This window comes from Triticum aestivum, chromosome 3A (assembly GCF_018294505.1).
Source record: "Triticum aestivum cultivar Chinese Spring chromosome 3A, IWGSC CS RefSeq v2.1, whole genome shotgun sequence".
In the NCBI taxonomy this organism is placed as follows: domain Eukaryota; kingdom Viridiplantae; phylum Streptophyta; class Magnoliopsida; order Poales; family Poaceae; genus Triticum; species Triticum aestivum.
Window position 1 is genome coordinate 645761342 of NC_057800.1, and position 24640 is coordinate 645785981.

General features: G+C 46.5%; 2 protein-coding genes and 1 non-coding gene across 3 annotated transcripts; 1 reads left to right on the forward strand and 2 right to left on the reverse strand.

Annotated features, from left to right (window-relative positions):
- Positions 1–14060: 14060 nt before the first annotated feature.
- LOC123063944 (U2 spliceosomal RNA) lies at positions 14061–14257 on the reverse strand. Its single transcript, XR_006430638.1, has one exon. It is a non-coding gene; the product is annotated as a U2 spliceosomal RNA (small nuclear RNA).
- Positions 14258–16674: 2417 nt separating this feature from the next.
- On the forward strand, positions 16675–19541 carry LOC123062869 (ribonuclease 2). Its single transcript, XM_044486551.1, has 9 exons — positions 16675–16981; positions 17161–17189; positions 17293–17366; positions 17504–17605; positions 17758–17761; positions 17898–17989; positions 18231–18392; positions 19030–19126; positions 19223–19541. Exons 1-9 carry the CDS (start codon positions 16767–16769, stop codon positions 19291–19293), a joined length of 846 nt encoding a protein of 281 aa, XP_044342486.1. The 5' UTR covers positions 16675–16766; the 3' UTR covers positions 19294–19541.
- A 215-nt stretch (positions 19542–19756) lies between these two features.
- LOC123062868 (uncharacterized) lies at positions 19757–23576 on the reverse strand. The gene is made up of 5 exons (XM_044486550.1): positions 23328–23576; positions 22637–23008; positions 20708–21834; positions 20416–20601; positions 19757–20151 (listed from the first exon to the last, which is right to left on the reverse strand). The coding sequence occupies exons 2-4, from the start codon at positions 22977–22979 to the stop codon at positions 20533–20535; spliced, it is 1539 nt and encodes a 512-aa protein (XP_044342485.1). The 5' UTR covers positions 22980–23008; positions 23328–23576; the 3' UTR covers positions 19757–20151; positions 20416–20532.
- Between the last annotated feature and the right edge of the window lie 1064 nt (positions 23577–24640).

The following is a 24640-nucleotide window of genomic DNA, read 5'->3' on the forward strand; positions in this document are numbered from 1 at the left end:
AATAACTAACCTAATTAATCTGTTAATTAATCTAATTAACATGGTTAATTAGTTAACACACAATGACAGTGGGACCCACATGTCAGTTTGACTAGGTCAACTGACTAGTTGACTGCTGACATCACCCTGACATAATGCTGATGTCATAATTCCATTTTCGGGTTAAATTTAATAATTAATTAAATTCTAGAAATTAATAAAATATTTAGAAAATCATATCTTTTAATCCGTAACTCGGATTAAAATATTTTCAACATGAAAGTTGCTCAGAACGACGAGACGAATCCGGATACGCAGTCCGTTCGTCCGCCACACACCCCTAACCTATCGAACTCGCAACTTTCCCCCTCCGGCTCCTTTGCCCGAAAACACGAAACACCGGGAATACTTTCCCGGATGTTTTCCCCCCCTTCACCGGTATCACCTACTACCGCGTTAGGGCACACCGAACACCGCGTATTGCCTTGTTATATTTTGTGATGCTTTGTTTGCTCTGTATTCATTATTTCTTCCCCCTCTTCTCTCCGGTAGACTACGAGACCGACGCTGCTGCTGACCAGTTCGACTACGGAGTTGACGACCCCTCTCTCTTGCCAGAGCAACCAGGCAAGCCCCCCCCCCTTGATCACCAGATATCGCCTATTCTCCTCTATACTGCTTGCATTAGAGTAGTGTAGCATGTTACTGCTTTCCGTTAATCCTATTCTGATGCATAGCCTGTCATTGCTGCTACAGTCATTGATACCTTACCCGCAATCCTAAATGCTTAGTATAGGATGCTAGTGTTCCATCAGTGGCCCTACACTCTTGTCCGTCTGCCATGCTATACTACTGGGCTGTGATCACTTCGGGAGGTGATCACGGGCATATACTATATACTTTACACTGTTACATTAACTGTGATACTGTTCGGAGTTGGGGGCTGAAGGGGCAGGTGGCTCCATCCCGGTAGAGGTGGGCCTGGGTTCCCGACGGCCCCCGACTGTTACTTTGTGGCGGAGCGACAGGGCAGGTTGAGACCACCTAGGAGACAGGTGGGCCGGGCCTTGTTCGGCATTCGCGGATACTTAACATGCTTAACGAGATCTTGGTATTTGATCTGAGTCTGGCTACTGGCCTATACGCACTAACCATCTACGCGGGAGTAGTTATGGGTATCCCGGCGTCGTGGTATCAGCCGAAGCACTTCAGACGTCAGCGACGGAGCGGCGCGCGCCGGATTGGAACGTAAGCCTGCTCTTGTATTAAGGGGGCTAGTTCTGCTTCCGGCCGCCCTCGCAACGTGCAGGTGTGCTATGGGCGATGGGCCCAGACCCCTGTGCGCTTAGGTTTAGACCGGCGTGCTGGCCTCTCTGTTTTGCCTAGGTGGGGCTGCGACGTGTTGATCTTCCGAGGCCGGGCATGACCCAGGAAAGTGTGTCCGGCCAAATGGGATCGAGCGTGTTGGGCTATGTGGTGCACCCCTGCAGGGAAGTTAATCTATTCGAATAGCCGTGATCTTCGGTAACAGGACGACTTGGAGTTGTACCTTGACCTTATGACAACTAGAACCGGATACTTAATAAAACACACCCTTCCAAGTTCCACAGACAACCCGGTGATCGCTTTTCCGCAGGGCGACGAGGAGAGGATCGCCGGGTAGGATTATGCTATGCGATGCGACTGGAGATGCGCTTGGAGATGCTACCTGGATATGCTACTTGGAGATGCTACTTGGAGGACTTCAATCTACTCTCTTCTACATGCTGCAAGACGGAGGCTGCCAGAAGCGTAGTCTTCGACAGGATTAGTTATCCCCCTCTTATTCTGGCATTCTGCAGTTCAGTCCACTGATATGGCCTCTTTACACATATACCCATGCATATGTAGTGTAGCTCCTTGCTTGCGAGTACTTTGGATGAGTACTCACGGTTGCTTTCTCCCCCCTTTTTCCCCTTTCCTTCCTTCCTGGTTGTCGCAACCAGATGCTGGAGCCCTGGAGCCAGACGCCACCGTCGACGACGACTACTACACTGGAGGTGCCTACTACTACGTGCAGCCCGTTGACGACGACCAAGAGTAGTTAGGAGGATCCCAGGCAGGAGGCATGCGCCTCTTTCGATTTGTATCCCGGTTTGTGCTAGCCATCTTATGGCAACTTGTTTAACTTATGTCTGTACTCAGATATTGTTGCTTCCGCTGACTCGTCTATGATCGAGCACTTGTATTCGAGCCCTCGAGGCCCCTGGCTTGTATTATGATGCTTGTATGACTTATTTATGTTTTAGAGTTGTGTTGTGATATCTTCCCGTGAGTCCCTGATCTTGATCGTACATATTTGCGTGCATGATTAGTGTACGATTGAATCGGGGGCGTCACAATTAATCAATGAGCTAGTCAACTAGAGGCTCACTAGGGACATGTTGTGGTCTATGTATTCACACATGTATTACGATTTCCGGATAACACAATTATAGCATGAACAATAGACAATTATCATGAACAAGAAAATATAATAATAACCATTTTATTATAGCCTCTAGGGCATATTACCAACAATTGCATTGATGGACGGTGATGCTGCAACCCTTGTTGTGAGGCCATCGAGTTGGTACTACCCCAGCATTGGCTGGTTGTGGGGTAGCTAGAGTTGTTGCAACCCATGTTGTTGCACCGCGACGGCGACTGGCGATGTTGCAATGGTGTTGCAAGCTTGTCGACGGTGCGGTGTTGCAAGCTCGTCGGAGGGGCACCGTGGCCATTGTTGTTGATAACATCGCGATGTTGTAACAATGGTGATGCGGCATCACGATCACTACAACATCGATGATGTTGCGAAATGATGAGCGCACTGTACGCAACATTGCAATGGCTTAGTGCCATGACGACACCACAACGTTAGCGATATGGCTACAGTGGTGGCAATGCTGCATCATGATGACTGCATTGTCGATGATTTTGCCGTCGATATGTAAAATCATCAACATTGGTGTAGTGTTGTGACAGTGACTGCAATGTCGTTTACGCTGCATAACAAAGAGCACAACACGAGCGATATAGTGATGGCGTTATGCATCAGACGGGCCAAGCGAGATGCATCAGAGGATCGCGATTGTGGCTGATTTCTAAGAGAAATCAATCGGCTGATGCGTAGTGTGGCCTGGGATTTTTCCGTCACTAAAAACATGTTACGAAAGATTATCTTAGTGTTTTCTAGCTAGATATCCAATGTGTGGGGACAAATTATGAAATAGAAAGACTTGCACTTCACAAATTTCTTGAAGCACATTTGGAGATATGAATAACCATAGGTTAATGTAGGTGATTCCCATAAGTACCATTTCGCGGGACTCACGCCTGTGCATGTGGGGCGCTGATGTTTCACTGAATTGCTCCCTTCTTTAGAGCATCTCCAATAGATGGTTTAAATTTTGACGATCCAAAACCGAAGATGTAAAATATGGACCACCAAACGGTGCATTTTGGAGCTCTAAAAAATGTTCAACTCCAACAAACAGTCCAAATCGGAGATATAAAAAAATAGCAACTCCAACAAATGGTCCAAAACGAAGATTAAAACGACCAACTACTACTTCATCTCAACATAGTTCAAACATGAAATTCAACATAGTTTCATACACTAATTCAACTACTACTTATTTGAACTACTAGATGAAACTACTCCTCGTCGTCCGACCTGCGGGACTGCTCCTAGAACTCGTCCTTGGTCGGGTCATCGCACTCCGCATACTCCTACTCGGAGTCACCCCAATCCTCATCCGACGACTCGATAGGGATCACAGTCGAGGGCCGGCCTCGTCCTCCTTCTTCACCCCTTCTTTTTTCGCCTCGATGTCATGCTTTCAGTAGTTCTCGAGCTCGGCCTGGACATACTGTGGACGCTCTCGTGAAAATCGAGCCATCACCGCCTCGTCAATCTCGCCCGGAGCGACGACAACCACCGGTCTCTTCTTCGTCGGCATCTCCTCCATCTCCATGCCCTGTGGCACGAGCCACTCTGCCACCGCCTGAGACTTGATCTCCGGGAAGTTTACCTCCGTCTTCGGCCGTCCGGCACACCACACTGCCACGTCGTAGGCACGCGCGACATCATCGGCGGTGGGATACGTGCCAAGCCACCAACCCCGCTTGGCGTCGGAGAACTCCACTCCAAACTTCTCGGAGGGCTTTGCCCTCATGCCGAAGAAACCGGACTTGCCCTTTAGCGTCTTCTTCGGCGCCATCAGGGGGCGGTGGCGGACGGACCGGAGGCGGAGGCGGCCGGAGAGGAGGCAGACAGAGCGGGGCCGGGCAGAGGCGGTCGGAGAGGAGGCGGACGGGGTGCGGAGGCGGCCGGAGAGGATGCAGACGGGGTCGGGGCGGGGCGGAGGCGGGCGGAGAGGAGGCGGAGGCGGACTCTAATGCACCGTGACCAATGTGCCATGTGTCTTCCAGTTATTCGCTGTTGTTGCCTTGTCATTGCTTGCGTGCCATGCATTGCATATCATGTCATCATGTGCATTGCATCATCATATTTTCAAACTTGCATCTGTTCCGGCCTCCCCGTTCCTTCTGTTGTCCGTTCTGAGTCCAGACACCCTTGCACGCGCCCGCGGCACGTCCGAAATATTATTTTATAAGTGGCCGCAAAATATTCTCGGATTGGGTTGAAAGTTGGCGTGTGGTCTTATTATAGTGTAGATAGACCACCTGTCAAGTTTCATCGCATTCGGAGTTTGTTTGATAGCCCAACCGTTAAACTATAGCGGCAGTATAGCCGGTCTAACATCGGACGTTTCCGGTCTCCGGATACGGTTGCCGGGTTGCATTACCCCTCTCTCTTCTCAGTCCACACACTTGACCTCGTTCACCTAACCCCTCTTTGCACAGTGCCCGCGGCCCTCCTCGCGCGCGCGTCCGAAGTTGTCCCGAACCCGACTCGGACTGTCACTACCATTGTGTCCGGATCATCCCCAAACGTCTACAAAACGTCTCTATTTCCTTATTAGGACTTCCTAACCTATATTTTCTCATCCGTCTGATTTAGATCGAAGGGCTTCCATTAGTCTGCTTATAGACCAACTCACTATATATAACCAGACCAAACCCTGTTTTCTAGGGATCCTCCCTGTCCAATCCCTGCCACCAGCATCTCCCACCTCGGGATCCATCTCCACCCAATCCCACCATCGCCTCCATTTCCGTGCCCGGCCTACCTCCTCTCCACCTGCTCGATCCAATCCATCAATCCTGCCGATTTTCCCCATCCAACCACCTACCTGAGCTCCTCCCGTTTGCTCTCACCTCCTGGCGTCGTCGCTGCCGATGCTCCCAGCCACCTAGACCGCGTCCCATCTTCCCCGCTGGCCAGGACCGGCCTCGACCCTCTCTCTCTCTCTCTTCGTTCTCCTCCTCCCGTCGTTCCTCTCTCTCAATCTGAAGCTCTCTTTTGAACAGGGGACGCCCGTCGCCTCCTCCAGCTCCGTCGGTCGTACCACCTCGCCGGAGAACGCCGCCACGCGTCTGGATCCACCTCGTCTCCTCATCCGACGCAACTCCTGCCTCCACTGCTTCTTCACCAGGCACCCGAGGCCTGCCTCTTCTCCCCTCGATCCCGAGTGGATCATGAAGCGTCTGAGGCCCTCATCGCCCGATGACCGGGGACGCTGCGTTGACCACCACCAAGAACAGTGCCTCGACGAGATCCTCGCCTCCTCGCGCGCCAAGTTCGTCGTTCCCTGCCTCGCCGTTGCCTCTGCTCGTCCAAGGGAGACGAACGCCAGCGCTGCTCGTGGTCGTGTTGACCGTGATTTTTGCCTGCGTGGGCTGCGCCCCTCCCTTCGTCAGATCCAGCCAGCAGCGCCCTGCGTGAGGCCCAGCGCACGAGCCGCTGCTCCACCGGCCAGGCCCAAGGCCCAGCGCGCCAGCCCCCCCCCCTTGTTCATCGTCAAACTGGGCCATGGCCCATGGTGAGCAGCGCCCAACCCCCTCTCCTGTGCGTGTTGGCCAGCCCGATTCAGCCCAGTGCATGTTTTTTCCCGTCTGGCGAATTTCTCTTTTATTCCAGAGACAGCAGTTTTACAAAAAAAACCTAGACAACATGCATATAATAACTCACAATTGGTGCCTCGGATTAAAATGAATTATATATGAAAAATGCTTAGATTTATGTGTAAGTTAATTATATCCAACTTTCAATCATGTTTAAAATATTTAAAATGATGTTTGATTAAATTTGCTCCTATGCCATGTTAAAATGCTTTAATTCATAACTAATTAACCGTAGCTCGGATTTAATTAATATTTATATGTAAATGGGGTAGAAAAATGCCTAGTTTAACATGGGGCACTTTTCTTGCATGTCTAACAACTATAAAACATGTTTTAGGGCAGAACAGTACCATAACCAAAATATGCACATGAGGATTTTCCGAACTTGTTGTTTGTTGTTCCGGTCTCATTTAAACTTGCCTAGATAGGTAGTTTTCACTTGCTCCACCCCTTGCCATGTTTAAGAACATTTAATTTTGTTGAGTACCTAACCAGGAGTAAACTAAATAATTGATGTGGTGTTCCGTCAATATGCAACTCGTTGCATATTGGGCTCCACTTAACTCGTAGTTTTGTTTGTGCACTTTGCCATGCCATGCATATTTAAACCGGACATGCATCATACTTCGTTGTGCATCATGCCATGTTTATGTGATGTTTGTTTACTATGTTGTTTGCTTCTTTCCGGTGTGCTTCTTCGGGTTGTTCCGTTAATTGTTGTGGTATTCGAGTTGCTTCAAGGTCAAATGTTGATTCCATACCTTGCCTAAGCGGTGTTCTCATATTTCTATGTGAATACTAATCCTTCTCGATCATCGAGTTTGTCATTTCAAGTTCTTGTCAACTGGTGTGCTTCTCTTCAAGTGGATCCGATCATTTCAACATCCGCAAGATCAACTCAAGCATTCTCAACGGTGTTCGTTTCATTCTCAACGGTGTTTTCCCACCCTACCACCCTTGTCTCTTCAAGGACTCAGATTTCTTTATCAAGTATCTATCTTATTGATGTGAGGTCTCTCCATTCTTTTCCGTCAATGTTCGTATCCGGTGTTTCTCAAGAAGATTCTAACGGAGCCTCAAGTTCATCATTCTTCATTCTTTTTCTTCTCCGGTAGATTCAATTCAAGCTTTTAGTGTTGATCATATCCTTTAACTCGTTTCAAATGTTTTCCATGCCGGTGCACCTTATTATCATTCCCCTCTCGCTATTCATTTGTTCCGGAGTGCTGAAGATATCTCATAAGATTCAAGTTTCCTTTCTCTATTCGATCAAGTTCTTTCAAGGTTGTTATCTCATTCAAGCTATTTTATTCAACCGGTGCAATCTCTCTTTTAAATCGTTCTACGGTGTTTCTTTTCAATGAGCCCTAACCCACAGGTCTTTTCCCAGGATCTTACCTGACTCTTCTAATTTTCCCGGAGCTTCTCAAATTCTTTTCCAAGTTTGACGTCAGATCGAATTATCATCAGTCAAATGCCTTTCTCCAAGATCTTTCAAATTCTTTTCATCGTTGGCTCAACCTCTTCGCGTGTGATTCTCCCAGAGTGGCTAAACAATTCTTCGTGGTGTTTCCCGTCGTAATTCTCAAATTTTGAAGACCGAAGAAGAGTTTTCCTCTAAAGCTTATCCGTTCTATCAAAGATTCGTGATTCTAGCTTGTTGCCATCCTCTCATAATTATTTTCGATTGTGAGATATTCTTTTCACCCATTCGGAGTAATTCAGAGTAGTTTCAGTTTGACACTCCGGAGCCCATCATCTCATAATTATTCATTCCCAGCTTTCAGTTATCGTTCTCCTAATCTTACCGGTGCATCGATCAAATATCCTCTAATCAGTTCTTGATCTCTTTGTTCTCATGTATCTATATTGCCTCAAGCTTCTTCGTTCATTTGCTAATTCTTCCCGGTGTTTCTTTATCTTTTCTTCATTCATTTTCAATTCTTACGGTGGTTCATTCTAGATCTCTCTTCCTTGGTTATCATATCAATTCATTCGTTCTTTCCAATCCTACCGGTGGTTCGCAGAAGACCTTCTCAAGTTTGCGCTATATCAATCTTACCCCTTTCTACGAGAATAAGTAGTATGCCAAATCCGTTGCTTGTCATCAATCTAAATTGGTGAAGGATAAGCATAATGTAATTCTTATTCTTGTTTCATCGAGTAAATTCAATTCCTGCTTTCCGGAGTGGTTCATCATATCACATTCTCGGTTTGAGATGCTTTATCTTTTCTTCCGGAGTCCCAAGTTTTTCACTTTATCTCATTGCAAAGTTCCATCCAATCATCGCAAGGTTTCACCTTGTGTTTTTAAATTCTTTTTCCTTTCGTCTTCATCATCCTTTTCCTACCGGAGTTCTTCATGGATGTTCTACATGATGGTTCATCAAGGACTTAATCCGTTCTCGAAATGTTCATCAAGATTCTTTTCAGAGGAGTTCAAGCATTCTTCATCTTGCAATTCAGAGTGCAATTCCTTCTACCTTATCTTTTGAGGTGGTGTTATGTCATTGTTGATAATTTACCTTCGTGTTTCATGTTTCACAGGTTTTCAAGAGTGACATATTTAAATCCATCATTTTCTCTTCATTCAAGTCATCTTTTAAACCCATCAATTTCTTCGAGCATGAGCTCTTCTCAATCCATCAATCTCTTCATTGGAGTTATCTTGGGTTATATTTCACCCAAAGCTTTCCCTAGGGATTGTTGCTAGTTATGGTGCGTATAAATGACCCAAGTTCTTCATTTATCCTCCCGGTGAAATAAGTTCCTCGTCTCCTTGTTCATATCAATCCAATCTTGTTTCGTTAATGGCAGAATTTCACCTCAAGAAGTTGAGATGTTCTCCATAAGGCCACGACAAGTTTATTCTTTTCGTTGTTGGTTTTCCAACAACTCCGTTCGACCCCTCTCCTAAGGATGCCTTTTCAAGCTCAATTGTTGTGGTAGAAGTGGCATTTTCTTCTCAATTCTTTTATTCCAATGATCTATCTTCTATTATTTTCTTCCGAAGGCATTGTGATGTTGCTGTGTTCGTCCCATCAACTCATTTTGCCAAGTTCATATTCTTTTCCTTGCTTATACCATCTAACCGGAATGTCATGCCCTCTTTTCAAGTTCTTCCCATTCTGTCAAGTTTTGGCTCCCTTCTCAACCAAAGTGCTGTCTGAAATTGTTCTTACCCTCTGTGCCATTCTTTCAATAATTCCGGAGGTAGTGTGTTGTTGAGTTCATCAAGAATCCTCTCATCTTGTCAAGTTCTTGTTAATTCCTTCCATTTTCAGTCAGAGTGTTGTCCAAATTATATCATTCTTAATCCTTCTCTATCTTGACTTAACCGGAGTGGTTTCAATATATATCTTGCCCTTCAACCTCAAGATTTTTCGCAATGTTCTTTTTCCCTCTTTTCTAACGGAGTGTTTTCGACTTTGTTCACCTTCGTTGTATTCTTTTCTCGAATTTGTTCAACCTCGCAAGGTTCTTTGGTTTCACTCGTTTGTTAAAGAAGCAACTTAGTTTTACCTCTTCTCTTTCTCTTCCGTTTTCCCTCCGGTGCCATTCTAGATCTCGGGACGAGATCCTCTCGTAGTGGTGGAGTGTTGTAACGCCCCGTGACCGATGTGCCAGGTGTCTTCCAGTTATTCGTTGTTGTTGCCTTGTCATTGCTTGCGTGTCATGCATTGCATATCATGTCATCATGTGCATTGCATCATCATATTTTCAAACTTGCATCTATTCCGGCCTCCCCGTTCCTTCCGTTGTCCGTTCTGAGTCCAGACACCCTTGCACGCGCCCACGACACGTCCGAAATATTATTTTATAAGTGGCAGAAAAATGTTCTCGGATTGGGTTGAAAGTTGGCATGTGGTCTTATTATAGTGTAGATAGACCGCCTGTCAAGTTTCATCGCATTCGGAGTTCGTTTGATAGCCCAACCGTTAAACTATAGCGGCAGTATAGCCGGTCTAACGTCGGACGTTTCCGGTCTCCGGATACGGTTGCCGGGTTGCATTCCCCCTCTCTCTTCTCAGTCCACACACTTGACCTTGTTCGCCTAACCCCTCTTTGCACAGTACCCGCGGCCCTCCTCGCGCGCGCGTCCGAAGTTGTCCCGAACCCGACTCGGACTGTCGCTACCGTTGTGTCCGGATCATCCCCAAATGTCTACAAAACGTCTCCATTTCCTTATTAGGACTTCCTAACCTGTATTTTCTCGGCCATCTGATTTAGATCGAAGGGCTTCCATTAGTCTGCTTATAGACCCACTCACTATATATAACCAGACCAAACCCTATTTTCTAGGGATCCTCCCTGTCCAATCCCCGCCGCCAGCATCTCCCACCTCGGGATCCTTCTCCATCCAATCCCACCACCGCCTCCATTTCCATGCCCGACCTACCTCCTCTCCACCTGCTCGATCCAATCCATCGATCCTGCCGATTTTCCCCATCCAACCACCTGCCCGAGCTCCTCCCGTTTGCTCTTACTTCCTGGCGTCGTCGCTGCCGATGCTCCCAGCCACCTAGACCGCGTCCCATCTTCCCCGTTGGCCAAGACCGGCCTCGACCCTCTCTCTCTCTCTCTCTCTCTCTTCATTCTGCTCCTCTCGTCATTCCTCTCTCTCAATTTGAAGCTCTCTTTTGAACAGGGGACGCTCGTCGCCTCCTCCAGCTCCGTCGGTCGCGCCACCCCGCTGGAGAACGCCGCCACGCGTCCGGATCCACCTCGTCTCCTCATCCGACGCGACTCCTGCCTCCACTGCTTCTTCACCAGGCGCCCGAGGCCTGCCTCTTCTTCCCTCGATCCCGAGTGGATCGTGAAGCGTCTGAGGCCCTCATCGCCTGACGACCGGTGCCGCTGCGTCGACCACCACCAAGAACAACGCCTCGACGAGATCCTCGCCTCCTCGCGCGCCAAGTTCGTCGTTCCCTGCCTCGCCGTTGCCTCTGCTCGTCCAAGGTAGACGAACGCCAGCACTGCTCGTGGTCGTGTTGACCGTGATTTCTGCCTGCATGGGCTGCGCCCTTCCCTTCGTCAGATCCAGCCAGCAGCGCCCTTGTTCACCATCAAACTGGGCCATGGCCCATGGTGAGCAGCGCCCAACCCCATCTCCTGTGCGTGTTGGGCCAGCCAGATTCAGCCCAGTGCATATTTTTTCCCGTCTGGTGAATTTCTCTTTTATTCCAGAGACAGCAGTTTTACAAAAAAAAACCTAGACAACATGCATATAATAACTCACAATTGGTGCCTCGGATTAAAATGAATTATATATGAAAAATGCTTAGATTTATGTGTAAGTTAATTATATCCAACTTTCAATCACGTTTAAAATATTTAAAATGATGTTTGATTAAATTTGCTCCTATGCCATGTTAAAATACTTTAATTCATAACTAATTAACCGTAGCTCGGATTTAATTAATCTTTATATGTAAATGGGGTATAAAAATGCCTAGTTTAACATGGGGCACTTTTCTTGCATGTCTAACAACTATAAAATATGTTTTAGGGCAGAACAGTACCATAACCAAAATATGCACATGAGGATTTTCCGGACTTGTTGTTTGTTGTTTCGACCTCATTTAAACTTGCCTAGATAGGTAGTTTTCACTTGCTCCACCCCTTGCCATGTTTAAGAACATTTAATTTTGTTGAGTACCTAACCAGGAGTAAACTAAATAATTGATGTGGTGTTCCGTCAATATGCAACTCGTTGCATATTGGGCTCCACTTAACTCGTAGTTTTGTTTGTGCACTTTGCCATGCCATGCATATTTAAACCGGACATGCATCATACTTGGTTGTGCATCATGCCATGTTTATGTGATGTTTGTTTACTATGTTGTTTGCTTCTTTCCGGTGTGCTTCTTCGGGTTGGTTCCATTAACTTCGCGTTTGTGAGGATTCATTGGAGGGTCTCAGGCAAGATGACCATACCCTCGAAATCACTTCTATCTTTGCTTGCTAGATGCTCGCTCTTTTGCTATGCCTATGCTGCGATACCTACCACTTGCTTATCATGCCTTCCATATTGTTAAGCCAAGCCTCTAACCCACCTTGTCCTAGCAAATCGTTGTTTGGCTATGTTACCGCTTTGCTCAGCCCCTCTTATAGCGTTGTTAGTTGCAGGTGAAAATTGGAGTTTGTTCCTTGTTGGAACATGGATATTTGTTGGGATATCACAATATCTCTCATTTATATTAATGCATCTATATACTTGGTAAAGGGTGGAAGGCTCGGTCTTATGCCTGGTGTTTTGTTCCATTCTTGCTGCCCTAGTTTTCGTCATATCGGTGTCATATTCCCGGATTTTGTGTTCCTTACACGGTTGGGTTATAATGGGAACCCCTTGACAGTTCGCCTTGAATAAAACTTCTCCAGCAATGCCCAACATTGGTTTTACCATTCGCCACCTAGCCTCTTTTTTCCTTGGATTCCGTGGACTCAAGGGTCATCTTTATTTAAAGCCCCCGTGGGCTAGTGCTTCTCTGAGTGTTGGTCCGACCGAGTAGACTGCGGGGCCACCTCGGGGCAACTTGAGGGTTAATTTTACTCGTAGGATGTCTCATCTGAGTGTGCCCTGAGAACGAGATATGTGCAGCTCCTATCGGGATTTGACGGCACATTCGGGCGGCGTTGCTGGACTTATTTTACCATTGTCGAGGATGTCTTGTAACCGGGATGCCGAGTCTGATCGGATTGTCTTGGGAGAAGGAATATCCTTCGTTGACCGTAAGAGCTTGTGATGGGCTAAGTTGGGACACCCCTGCAGGGATTTGAACTTTCGAAAGCCGTGCCCGTGGTTATGGGCAGATGAAAATTTGTTAATGTCTGGTTGTAGAAAACATGACACCTTAACTTATTTAAAATGCATCAACCACGTGTGTAACTGTGATGGTCTCTTCTCGGCGGAGTCCGGAAAATGAATACGGTGTTGGAGTTATGTTTGACTATGGTTGTTCTAGGATCACTTCTTGATCATAGTTTCTCGATCGTGCTTTGCCTTCTCTTCTCGCTCTCATTTGCGCATGTTAGCCACCATATATGCTAGTCGCTTGCTGCAGCTCCACCTCATACCTTTTACCTTACCCATGAGCTTAAATAGTCTTGATCGCGAGGGTGTGAGATTGTTGAGTCCCCGTGACTCACAGATACTTCTAAAATCAGTTTGCAGGTGTCGATGTTACCGAGAAGGTGGCGCAACCAAGCTCAAGGAGGAGCTCGATGAAGATCTTGTCCTTTGTGTTGTTTCGTTTAGTTGATCAGTAGTGGAGCCCAGTTGGGGTCGATCGGGGATCTGTGTAGTATTTTGGGTGGTTTTCTTTTATTTTGAGTTACATAGTCGGACCTTGTGTGTATCTGGATGATGTAATGTTTTATTCATGTAATTGTGTGAAGTGGCGATTGTAAGCCAACTATGTATCTCTTTTCCTTATGTATTACATGGGTTGTGTGAAGATTACCTCGCTTGCGACATTGCTTTCAATGCGGTTATGCCTCTAAGTCGTGCTTCGACATGTGGGAGATATAGCCGCATCGAGGGCATTACACGGACGGGGTGCGGAGGAGCATTACACTTGTGCTTATACCTTTTGTTTTGTCTACAGTACCCCGTTGGGCTGATCCACTGGGCTCACGCTTCGTTTGTGCTGCAGCGACTCACGGAATCTGTGCCTACCCAGAGATACAGGATGGGTGCGGCTACTTCTCCACGGCGCTCTATCTCTGCATCACGTACAGTGTCACGATAAATGACTCGCACGACATGAATAGATTTTTTGAATCCCTCAAAAAAGAAAGATAGATTTTTTGAACATCACTACACCAAGATAGATATCTGAATTTGCACGCAGAAAGTTCTGCCAAAAGCACAGGTAGGTGGTTGGGTCTCCCCGGAAGAAGAAATGGAACTCAGACGGACTGCTGGGGGCGTTGACCTTCGAGACATTGCCCTCTACACCCGATTGAATATTTCAAACATTTAACCATCATCTCACCCAATAAGAGGCTAAAAATTTAAATTGCTTTGGTTGGGGTGCGCCACACCTGGACAGTAGTGCAACGTCCAAGGAACACATGAGGGCCCCAGTGGCAAGCCACTATGGTGCACCCTCCCCCATAAAAAATAAATTTAATATCATTGTGAACACATGGTCCACATATCAGATATTAAACTGATAAGAACAGATACTACACTTGATCTTAGCCAAAAGGCCGAGAAAGGTATGAGTTGTAGCGGCTGCCCTGCCCCTCTATTTGTAGCCTCCTCGCCCTCCCGTGCCCTCCTCGCTGGGCGAGGTGGGACTAAACGAGTTGCTCCTCGCGCCTGCGGAGTGCGGACGGTGCATTGCCCCCGAGCCAACCGCTTTGCATGGGCCGCCTTTTGCTGAGGTCCAATGGGCCCGATGCCATATTAGCGTTACAACCTTTTTGTAACAGTAGATAGCCACGTACGGTTCTTCTAAAAAAAAAGTAGATAGCCACGTACGGTGTTTCACTCAAGAAAAAAAGGCACGTACGGTGTACATTTGTCTCGAAGAAAAACGTGCGGTGTAAACATGGTGAAAATGGCATCAAAGAATATCGGAGGGATCGGGCACAGCCGCTGCTCTCAATGTACTGTAGCAGACTAGTAGTGCGTTTCGCCCCCTGGGCGAGCTGGTTGTGATCAGAGACGAGCTCGCTTGCTTGTCTCTTTCGACGGTGTTTAATGATGGCAAAGGATATTCCGCAAATAATCCAGAGATTCGAGAGCATCAGACCGACGACATATGCCGGGGCAAAATAGTCGGCCAGCCTCGGGTCGGTTGCTGCATCCGGCAGGCTCTTTTTTTCTTGACCGGGCGGGGCTCGGCTCTTATCTTCTTTTTTCCTTTTTTGCTACTTGCAATTTCCACAGGGGCATGTGATGCGTGTGGTACTCTATCTCTGCGCCCCCCGCCCACAAGTTCCCGGTCTGGAAAATGTTTGCGACGAGAAAAAGAAGGGCCATATACCCCACATTTTACGTATTTGTATTTTCAGTAAATACACACCCGTTCCCGTACCCGTTCCCATGTGTCTCTCGCGAGGCCAAGGGAGGCTAGGGTTTTCTCGCCCCCCGTCGGCAGCGTTGCAAGTCTACCTCGTCACCTATGACCTTAAGCCATGAAAGCACGATGGATCTAGGTCTTTGCCGGTGGAAGGGCTTCTTCTTCTTCTTCTTCTTCTTCTTCTTCTTTAAGTGTTTTTATGTGAGTTTAGGGCTTGTGTTCTGTTTAGAAAGATTGTGGCTTCCTGAAGATTGAATAAAGTTCTCTCCACCTAGCCCTCGATCCGGCAGTGCGACTATCATCATCGGAGGGTGTGTGGAGGTGTGTTTCCGTCGGTTCCTATGTGATTCGGTCGGTGGTTGTTTTTGGCGAATCCGCTCGGATCTGATCTTCGTTTGTCTTTCTTCATGTGTCTTCAGTTTGGAGCTTCCGATCTACACTTGTTTTCATCAGTAGCGGTTGTTGTTCTGGTGCGTTAGTCCTATGAGACCTTAGTACAACGACTCTCCGACTGTCTCCTACAACAAGTTTTGTCCGGCTGCAGTGAGGAAAAGGTGATGACGGCGGCACGCCTTTGGCTCGCTTCAGTGTTTGTGATCATCGCCGGGTGTTCTACGAATCTGAATGTAATTATTATTATTATTGGTGTTCGTTGTATTACCATGATCTTTTTTAGGGTTGTACTGCCATGATTGATGATGCATAGATTGAAAGTTTTCTCGCAAATAAAGAGAAGGGCGTGAGGACTTTTTCTAGTGTTCGTTGTACTGTCAGTGAGGGCTTTTTATTAGGTGTTAACTCATACCAAATCGTCGCCCCCTCCCCTACCCACAATTTGACTAGCAGGTACCGCAACGCACCGCCTCGCCACCCAACCATCATTTTTAATCCCCCCTTCTTCTTCTTCGGCGCCCGTAGCCCACCACGCACACCGAACCACAAGTCTCGAGCTTTCTCCCGCAAGCGATGTCACGGGCAGCTGCGACGTTTCCGTCCTCACCGGTCAAGGACAGCGCAAACATCAATGTTGTCCTGGCTCCGTCTCGTAGCTTTGGTCCTCACTTTTTTCTTCAACAAAATCAACTTGCACCGACTCTGATTTTCAGGTGACTTCAGTTGTCAAACATGTTTTATTTATTTAGAAAGGGCCCAGCTTTTTACATGGAGTATCGCGTGGGAATCGATTTGAATAAACAGAATTACATGCATTTCACACGTTTCTCAAGCACATATCAAAATATACCCTTTTTCTGCATGGGCATTTCAAAATACATCCACAGACCGAGCCTATCAAATTCTAGCTTAGTTTTGCTTACTTCTCTGTCCTAGAATAAAAAATCTCAAGAGTTTTAGATTCAAAAGCTAAAACAGCTTGTTATAGATTTTTTTATGTCATGAGAATGAAATGGGAGTAGATGGTTGACGTTTGGATTTAAAACGGCAGAGCTACCGGTAGAGAACTGATTTTATTTTGAATCACGAAAGCAAAGCAGAAAATAGACGGAGAGGTACTCCTACCTGCTAGGACGGAGGGCCCCACTTGCCAGCGACACGAGGGATGCTAACAGCACCATTATTTAAAGCTGCCCGATTTGCGTATTGATGTCTCTGTATACTACACTCAATTCTGAAACTACGACCCACCCGGCAGCCAGAGGGAGGGAAGGAAAGGGGGAGAAGGAGACACCGCGGCGGGCGGAGGCAATGGCGACGGCGACGGCGACGGCGACGTGCCTGCTGGCGGTCTGGGCGCTGGTCGCCGCCGGCCTGTTCGGCACGGGCCTCGCCCGGGCGTCCGTGGCCCCGGCCGCGGTGGGGAAGGAGCAGCGCGAGTTCGACTACTTCGCGCTGGCGCTGCAGTGGCCAGGCACCATCTGCTCCTCCACCCGCCACTGCTGCGCCGTCAACGGCTGCTGCCGGTACGTGCTCCGGCCCCCTCTTCTCCTCTCTCCCCACCACCGCCTCATCCGCGCGCGCGGGGCTCTCGTTCGGGTCGGGTCGGGTGGGGTTTCTGGCGCTCCGGAGATTCGATTCGATTCACCATCCTGCCCTGCGCACATGTGCTCACGCCGTTTGTTCTCCGTGTTCCTCGTTGCAGGTCGGAGGCGCTCCACACCTTCACGATCCGTAAGTGCACGGCGAACATCATGCTTAATTTTGTGCTCTATATCGGTTTCTGGTCGATGTGAATTCCCTCACCGGCGTGCTTCATTTTCCGTTGTCGGAACAGACGGGCTGTGGCCGGACTACGATGACGGGACCTGGCCGTCGTGCTGCCGCCACACCAGCTTCGACATGGACAAGGTCCGCAGAGACCTCACTGTCACTGATACGTGGCCGCTCTGGCTTCATTAATCCTGCCCAAGTTCAATTCCATTCGTTTTGTGCTGACCTCGTTGATGCATGGTTCTGCCGTGTATTCTTCGTTGATTTTGGTCTAGTTAACGCCTCTGAAGCCCACTCTGGACAAATACTGGCCGTCCCTCTACTGTTCGACCTCTTCCACCTGCTTCAGTGGCAGGGGCCCCTTCTGGGCTCATGAGGTATTGTGTCAGAACTGACGGATTGAACTCTAAAATTACCCACCGATCGGAATTGTCACTAACCTTTGTGCTGTTTCCCCTTACCTGCTGTTTTGCATAATGACATTGGCATGTGCTGCTCGATCGGTCATTCGTGGATTACTATCGTTTAGTGGGGTAATTTTCTTCAATCCGCTTGACCTAATGAATTGGATTGTTGTCATAAAAGAGGGTTGCTAATTTAGTAATCCATGAGCGCAAACATTGTCTCATTTCCATTGCTAAGTCTCCATCATTTGTTTAATTTTCACAGAGAAGCATGGAACATGCTCGGCCCCTGTTGTTCATGAAGAATTACAGTACTTCACCACCGCCCTTGATCTCTACTACAAATATAACGTTACAGTAAGCATCTGGTCATTGACTCATTAGGTGTAGCGCATTATTGTCATTTCTTGCAGGAATTAGTGGTTTCTTTTGTTGGCTATAGCACCTGAACCGTTGTTATTCAAATTAGCTTTGTTTCCTGACGAAGAAAACAAACTTAAAACCACTCGAATTGTAGTGCGTATGAATTTGGCTCCTGCTAAATTGTTCATAGAAATTTGTCTCTTTTACATTGTTATAATTTGGATTGGGATTGCAGGAAATGCTGGCGACTGGAGATATCCTGGTCTCCAACGGTAAAGAATATGCACTGAGTGATGTCATTGATACCATCAAGCATGCTTTTGGGGGCTCACCGCAGATCATATGCAAGAAGGGCTCAGTTGAAGAACTAAGGTTATGCTTCACCAAGGATTTGAAGGTGAGTCATCTTTTGTCCTTGGACAGGTCTCCTCAGTTTTCATTTTTATTTGCATGAAGAGAACTTCACTGCTTAAGGAATAATGTTGCCACAACCGTTCTGAATGATGTCCAACACGCAGGCCGATAGGAATCCTCATTTTTTGACATGAAGTACTATTAATGTGGTACCGATTACCAACAGCAACACGTTCTTAATTCCCCCCCCCCCCCCCCCCCCACAGAACTGATAGTTGCAGTTACAATGTTACATTTGCTAAAATTTGAAGCATGTTACTTTCTGGAATACGATCAACTATCTCTCTAAATACTGATAACAAAATAGGTGAATCCGATTTTTATTTGAATGGAATGGCATAACTGTGTTTGGGAAATTTTGGTCTGGAGTCTGTACTGTCCAGCTTACTTTCATTCAATTTTTTTTCTTAGAACTCAAAGCTGCTTCCTCCTATTGTGTCATAAACAGGCGTTGGTTAGGTTCCACTGTCGGTTAATTTTCAATAACCTATTTGACTATGTCCCCAAAGTTGGAATACCTGCAAGTGTTTTGCATCAAAATGCAAATCTCTTCATAATTGGCACATTTTCCACTTCAGTCATTTTTTTTGTACAACAAACTCATCTTGATTTTATTCCAGCCTCGCGATTGCCTTACTACTTCGGCAATGTACAAGAACCTATCGAAGTCGAAGCATTGCCCTAAAAAAATCTCCCTGCCAACATATGATCCCATCGGTAAGTTTTAACCCCTTATACAGAAGCTTTTAAGTTTACTTATGTGTTGTTCAACCCCTGGTGCCCATGCTAATCTTGATCTCTGAACATCTGCAGTACTCACAAATTCGACACTGGAGATTGTCCCAGAAGCCAGCGACAACGGGTTGTACTTCTTTACATCCTAAGATACCGAGCATTGCTGGGCTATGAGGAAACAGATGCCTTCACGGTTCTGACTGCTTGCAAGACCGTAGCCACAGGTGCTGGGCACTGGAGATCCGGCTAAAACGGGTTTCTGGTTTGTCCATACTATTTGTAAAGGACAACATTCCACGTTTGAACAACATGGTTCGATTATGTTCTGATTTGTAAAACCGCTGGATATCAAACTCATGTTACTCATTGCATGTATGAATAATGGATGTTAAATGTACATATTAGTTCATTCTATTGCTGAAGGATGTGGCCTGTCTAAACGTTTCTAGTCATGAACGGTTCATGTCGCATGCAGTTTGTTCCATCCGCAGAGTTTAGACGTACTAGCAGTTGATTGATTGACACCGAGACATTCTTGAATGAAAAATTGAGTTCAGCTGCCAAATAGTGATGTCTCGTCATCGCATTCACTGCTATATATATGTTCCAATGTGAAGGAAAAAAATTTGGAGACTTTGCACCCAGGAACTGCAGCCAGTACAGAAACACAGATGCATATGTAGTACAAAATTCTTAGCTGGTGCTGGTGATGCGCATCTAGAATACGTTTAATCAGAAAAACCAAGAGCAGTTACAAACTGTGATGTATCACCGGGTCATACTTACGACTGCAGATTAGTTTGTACTACCCCGTGATCAACACTAAGATCTGTAATAATATCAAAAACGGCATTCAAACTTGTTTCAGGGCAATACTACAGCTATTTTCCATGTCCATGTAGCCGGAATTTCCATTGGCACCAACCTACTCGGATGAACCCCAGGAGACATTCTGGTCTAGGGTATCGTGCGAACTCATGCAGTTAACACATCCAAAATGCATGAATCTGCAAAAGAGAAAAAAGAAGTGACAAATGTGAGGGTAGCGTCATATGGAAGTAAAACAATGCTGGAACTACGTGCGATTTACGGAAGTTTACATAACGATAGATGGATATTATAAGATGAACACATGAAGTGTAATTTAAAACTTACAAAAGTCATCAAACTACAGGTTCTAAAGTTTACAGACTTTTGAACTTGGGCATTTTACAGAAGAAATGAATGTCATGGTACCCAACAAGTAGGACATAAAGGAAGCGATCACTTACCATCAGGATGCATGGTCTGAAGATTGCATATGCCATTTGGGAAAATGCATGTATAAACAGCTCCACTTCACCAGAGAAGCTAGTATGATTGCCACACATGTGCCACAAGGAGGAGGATCATCTAAAGCAAGCCCATTTCAGCCACACTCTAAGATAACAAGTAGAAAGGTGATCCGGTATGTCGGCCTGCATGAGTAAGATGACAGCCATGAGTACGAAATAAAAATTGATGAGTTCTCTGTTGAAGACATTGGTTGAAATAGTACAGAGGGAAGGCAAGAAGATAACATACAATGTCCCAAGGAGCAGAGAAGTCATCAGTTGACAGGTACCAGCTTCCACATTGTGATTCAATAGCCCTCTTCCCAGTGAAAGTTCTCAGTTCAAGCAGCTGATCAACATTATCCTCGTCGGAATCATATCTATGTCGTCTTCTCTTCTTATCTCTCTTTCTTTTTTTATGACTACTTCTAGTCAGATCCTTCTCATCAGTATCTGAAGTATGTGAAACTGAGTGCCCATCGTTCTGAACCAATGAATAATCATAAGCCTTGCGAAATTCTATGCTGTTACCAGTGAACAGAGATTCACAAGAAACAGCTGATTTGCATAATTTTGACAAACCACATAAAATTACCCAGGACTGGATGCCTATCCACTTGAGTGCGTCAGGAAACTTTGTACCCATGAAATCCTTTATGAGAGCAAAATGATTAGCATCAGTCAAGTCATTCATGGTCCTCACAAGCTCGTTCATCCTCCCTCGTTCTTCCTCGTGTTCTTCGTCATTCATGAGATGCCAAAGTTGTCTACCCTTGGCAATGACACAGTTCAATAGGATAAGTTCATCAAGAGATATCTGATCAATATGTGCCGACAAAAGAACCTCAAGCCAGCAGCATGGGAATGCTAACTTTGTGCACTGTGCATCCGGACTGATGAGCTTCCCTAATGTTTTTAAGAAACGAAGAAGCCTTTGTTCGTCTAGATGAATAAGAACATACTGAGACAGGGTGGAAAACTGCTCCTCCATCAGAAAATCTTCAACTACTTGCCACACATCTTTGAAATTCCCCTCATACATCAAATAGACAAATTGATCTACAAAATATTCTGTATCAATTTGCAGTATTTGACCATCTTTGACAGAATCAGCAAGCTCTTCTGAAGACCAGAAGTCTGGGACATATTCAAGGAAATTTTCCACTGTCTGGAGAACATCAAGATCACGAAAGTAGTGAGGCTTAGTAGCAACAACAGCAGGAGACTGACCATGCCTGCCTTTCCACTCAAGCTCCTCCCAGCAAACATCACGATTAACAAATGCAAACTGAGCAAGTGCCCGAGCACCCTTTTTGTGTGCTGACTCCCCAGTAGCAGCAAAGTGGCTAAACCATTGCAGTATCCGCTCAGGGTTTCCTGCAGGTCATAATATATAATGTAAGCAATGATAGATCACATGTAAGAAGTGGCATCAGAACTAAATTCTATTGTATTGCATGATGAAAGACAAAACAATATTGTACCTAAGCTCTAACGCCTAAACATGTTTTGCTTAATTTGATCAAGATTTTATTAAAGCCGTCCAGCATAAAAAGGTACTTACATAGATTTTGAGTAAAGGGTAGGCAGAACATAACATACTGTTTATGTTAGAAAATTACATTTCTACAAGAGCATATGTATATGTAGCAAGCAATTCCTGTTAATAACTCCAAGATGTTTCTTGATGAACCATAGAATACACCACATCCAGAAAAGTGATCACTACCCGAAGGCACGTAGAAACAGGAAGAGAGGCAGGTGTTACTGTAACAACGTAACGAAAACATAATTTCGTTTTTTCTGTTAGTTTATGGCAGTGCATTACTGTAATGCCATGATATGCTACTAATATGACATACACTCTAACTTGTTGAAGCAATGCCCACAAGCAAGGGGCATTAGTTACCATAACCATCAAGTACAGCACTAACCAAAAATTATTCAAGCAGATCTTACATTATGAATAAGCTTAAGCAGCTGAACAGATAGTTTGCTGAACCATAACGTGGACTGATGATATATCTTAACATAATATCTTTAAATATATTTAACTACAGAAAGTAAGTTCTGGAAACTAGATACATAAACTGGTGAATTGCAGCAAGCAAAAATAAAGTAGAACCTATGTGAGTAGAAGCAGATAATACAAAGAAAATCAAGTTCTTAGTGAACCTGCCTTCAAAAAATTTCTCCAGCATATGACACTTCTTCGCTAAAACGGAGCCAGCCTTCGCAGGCTTCTTGTCGAAAATCATCCGCAGCAGGCGTGCAGCGACATCCCGCCTCAAGTCCTTCATCTCCAGGAGATGGAGGAACAGGTCCCGCTGGTCACGCGGATCGAGCAGATGAATCGACGAGACGGTACTGCACAGCCACATCCGAGCCTCGTACCGGCCTCCGGACCTTACAACCGACTTGATCACCGACTCAGCCTTGTCCAGCAGAGACCTCCTCGCTCTCACAGCATCTGTATCGACACTGCCGTCGTCTGCCGGCACTTGCAGAAAGAGCTGAACCATTTTTTCCCCTGCTGAAGTTTTCTGGCAACCTGAAGTTCACGAGTAGACCGATGGTCAGCAACGGGCTTCAGTTCAGTTCAACCCCCAACATTATTAGGACAATATAAGCTCCGCCGACACCTTATGCTAGGCCCTACGGGGTCGAACCCAGATGGGCAAGGAGAGGAAATAGTGGGGCAACGGGTGTGTCCTGGTTTACCAGGGTGACACGCAGCAACCAAATCGGCAGCGAATAGATGGGGGGATAAAGCACAGCTGCGTCGAACCCTAGCCGCCACAACGGAGATCCTCAGAAACAATACGAGCTCATGGCTCCAAAATCCAGCCAGTGGAGCTAGGGTTCCTTACCTATGCCAACATGAGAGGGAATCAATTAGCGCCGCTCCGGTGCCTGTGCCGGTGCGGGTGCCGGCAGGGCATGCGCGCCGTGGCCCGTCGCCGTCGGCGCAGCAAATTGCGCGGGGGGGAAGAACAAATTGGATCGAACCAGGCAGCGGGGAGGGATACGAATCCGGGAGAGAGAGGGGGGGAGAAGAACACGCGAGACGACGACGCAGGGGCGGGGGCCAGGGATGTCAGGGCGGTCGGGGGTTGCTGTTCGTAATCATCATAACTTTTTTCCCGGAGAGAATTCCTTGTTTGGCTCTTTTAAAATAAGATTTATTTTTGACACTGCATCTACATTTCCTTCCCTGAATGGCATTTCCGTCAATTTCGTTACACTTTCGAACCAAGTTGCCCCTGACTGTTAACAACAACAAAAGAGAGGAGAGAGACCGACCGACCGACCGACCGAAAAGTTCTCTTCTCTCCTGTTTCATAGATCCGGCCGGCCGGCTAACTCATGTAGGCCCAAACCTCTTTTCTAACGAAACTGAAGTCATTCATAATGGATACCGCACGTAACTATCTAGCCTGAAATCCCGGGTTTGAATTCCAGCTCAACCCTTTTTTTCTCTCTCTTTTATCTTGATTTATTTAATTAGGCGATGGATAACAGATGGGCTGCATTGAGTGCAATTCGGCCCAGTAGCCAGCGTTGATCCTTTCATTTTTTTTGTTAGACTAGGAAACATGCTCGTGCGTTGCAACGGGAGTAAAAGCATAACACGCCATCCATCATGTGACACCAGAGACTCCGGGTCCAACAGCTTTATGCGTTGATGACAGGCGCTAGCTGGTCAAGCAAAGCGGGCTTCTGCCCAGCGGTGCCCATGAGAGTTTTGCGTCATTAAGGCTTTAATTGGTTGGCACGGCTACCAGTGTGGACATGTGGCTACACGATGAACCACATATATGTTGTAGATGGGCTCAACAGGATGACAACCCAATTCTCGCTTATCTCAACCCGCACGACCTCCTCTAGCACATGACTCGGTGAGGGCTACGAGGATGGGGATGCGGTAAAGGATGGCGACATGGCATTTGACGGCTGCTCTACCCCTTCCTGCCATCTATCTCTTTCACTCTCTCATCTTAGTTGCCCCCGTACATGTCATCCTCATTTTGCTCGTTGTTGTCGTCGAATCCGAGGCACAAAGTTGTAGTGAAGAGGTGGCTGGAGGCAGAGGAAGTGTGTGAGGCCGGCCTTGGTCTTAGGATTAGAGTTAAGGAGAGAGTCAGATGCATATATAAGATTAACTTAAGGTAATGAGGCATGT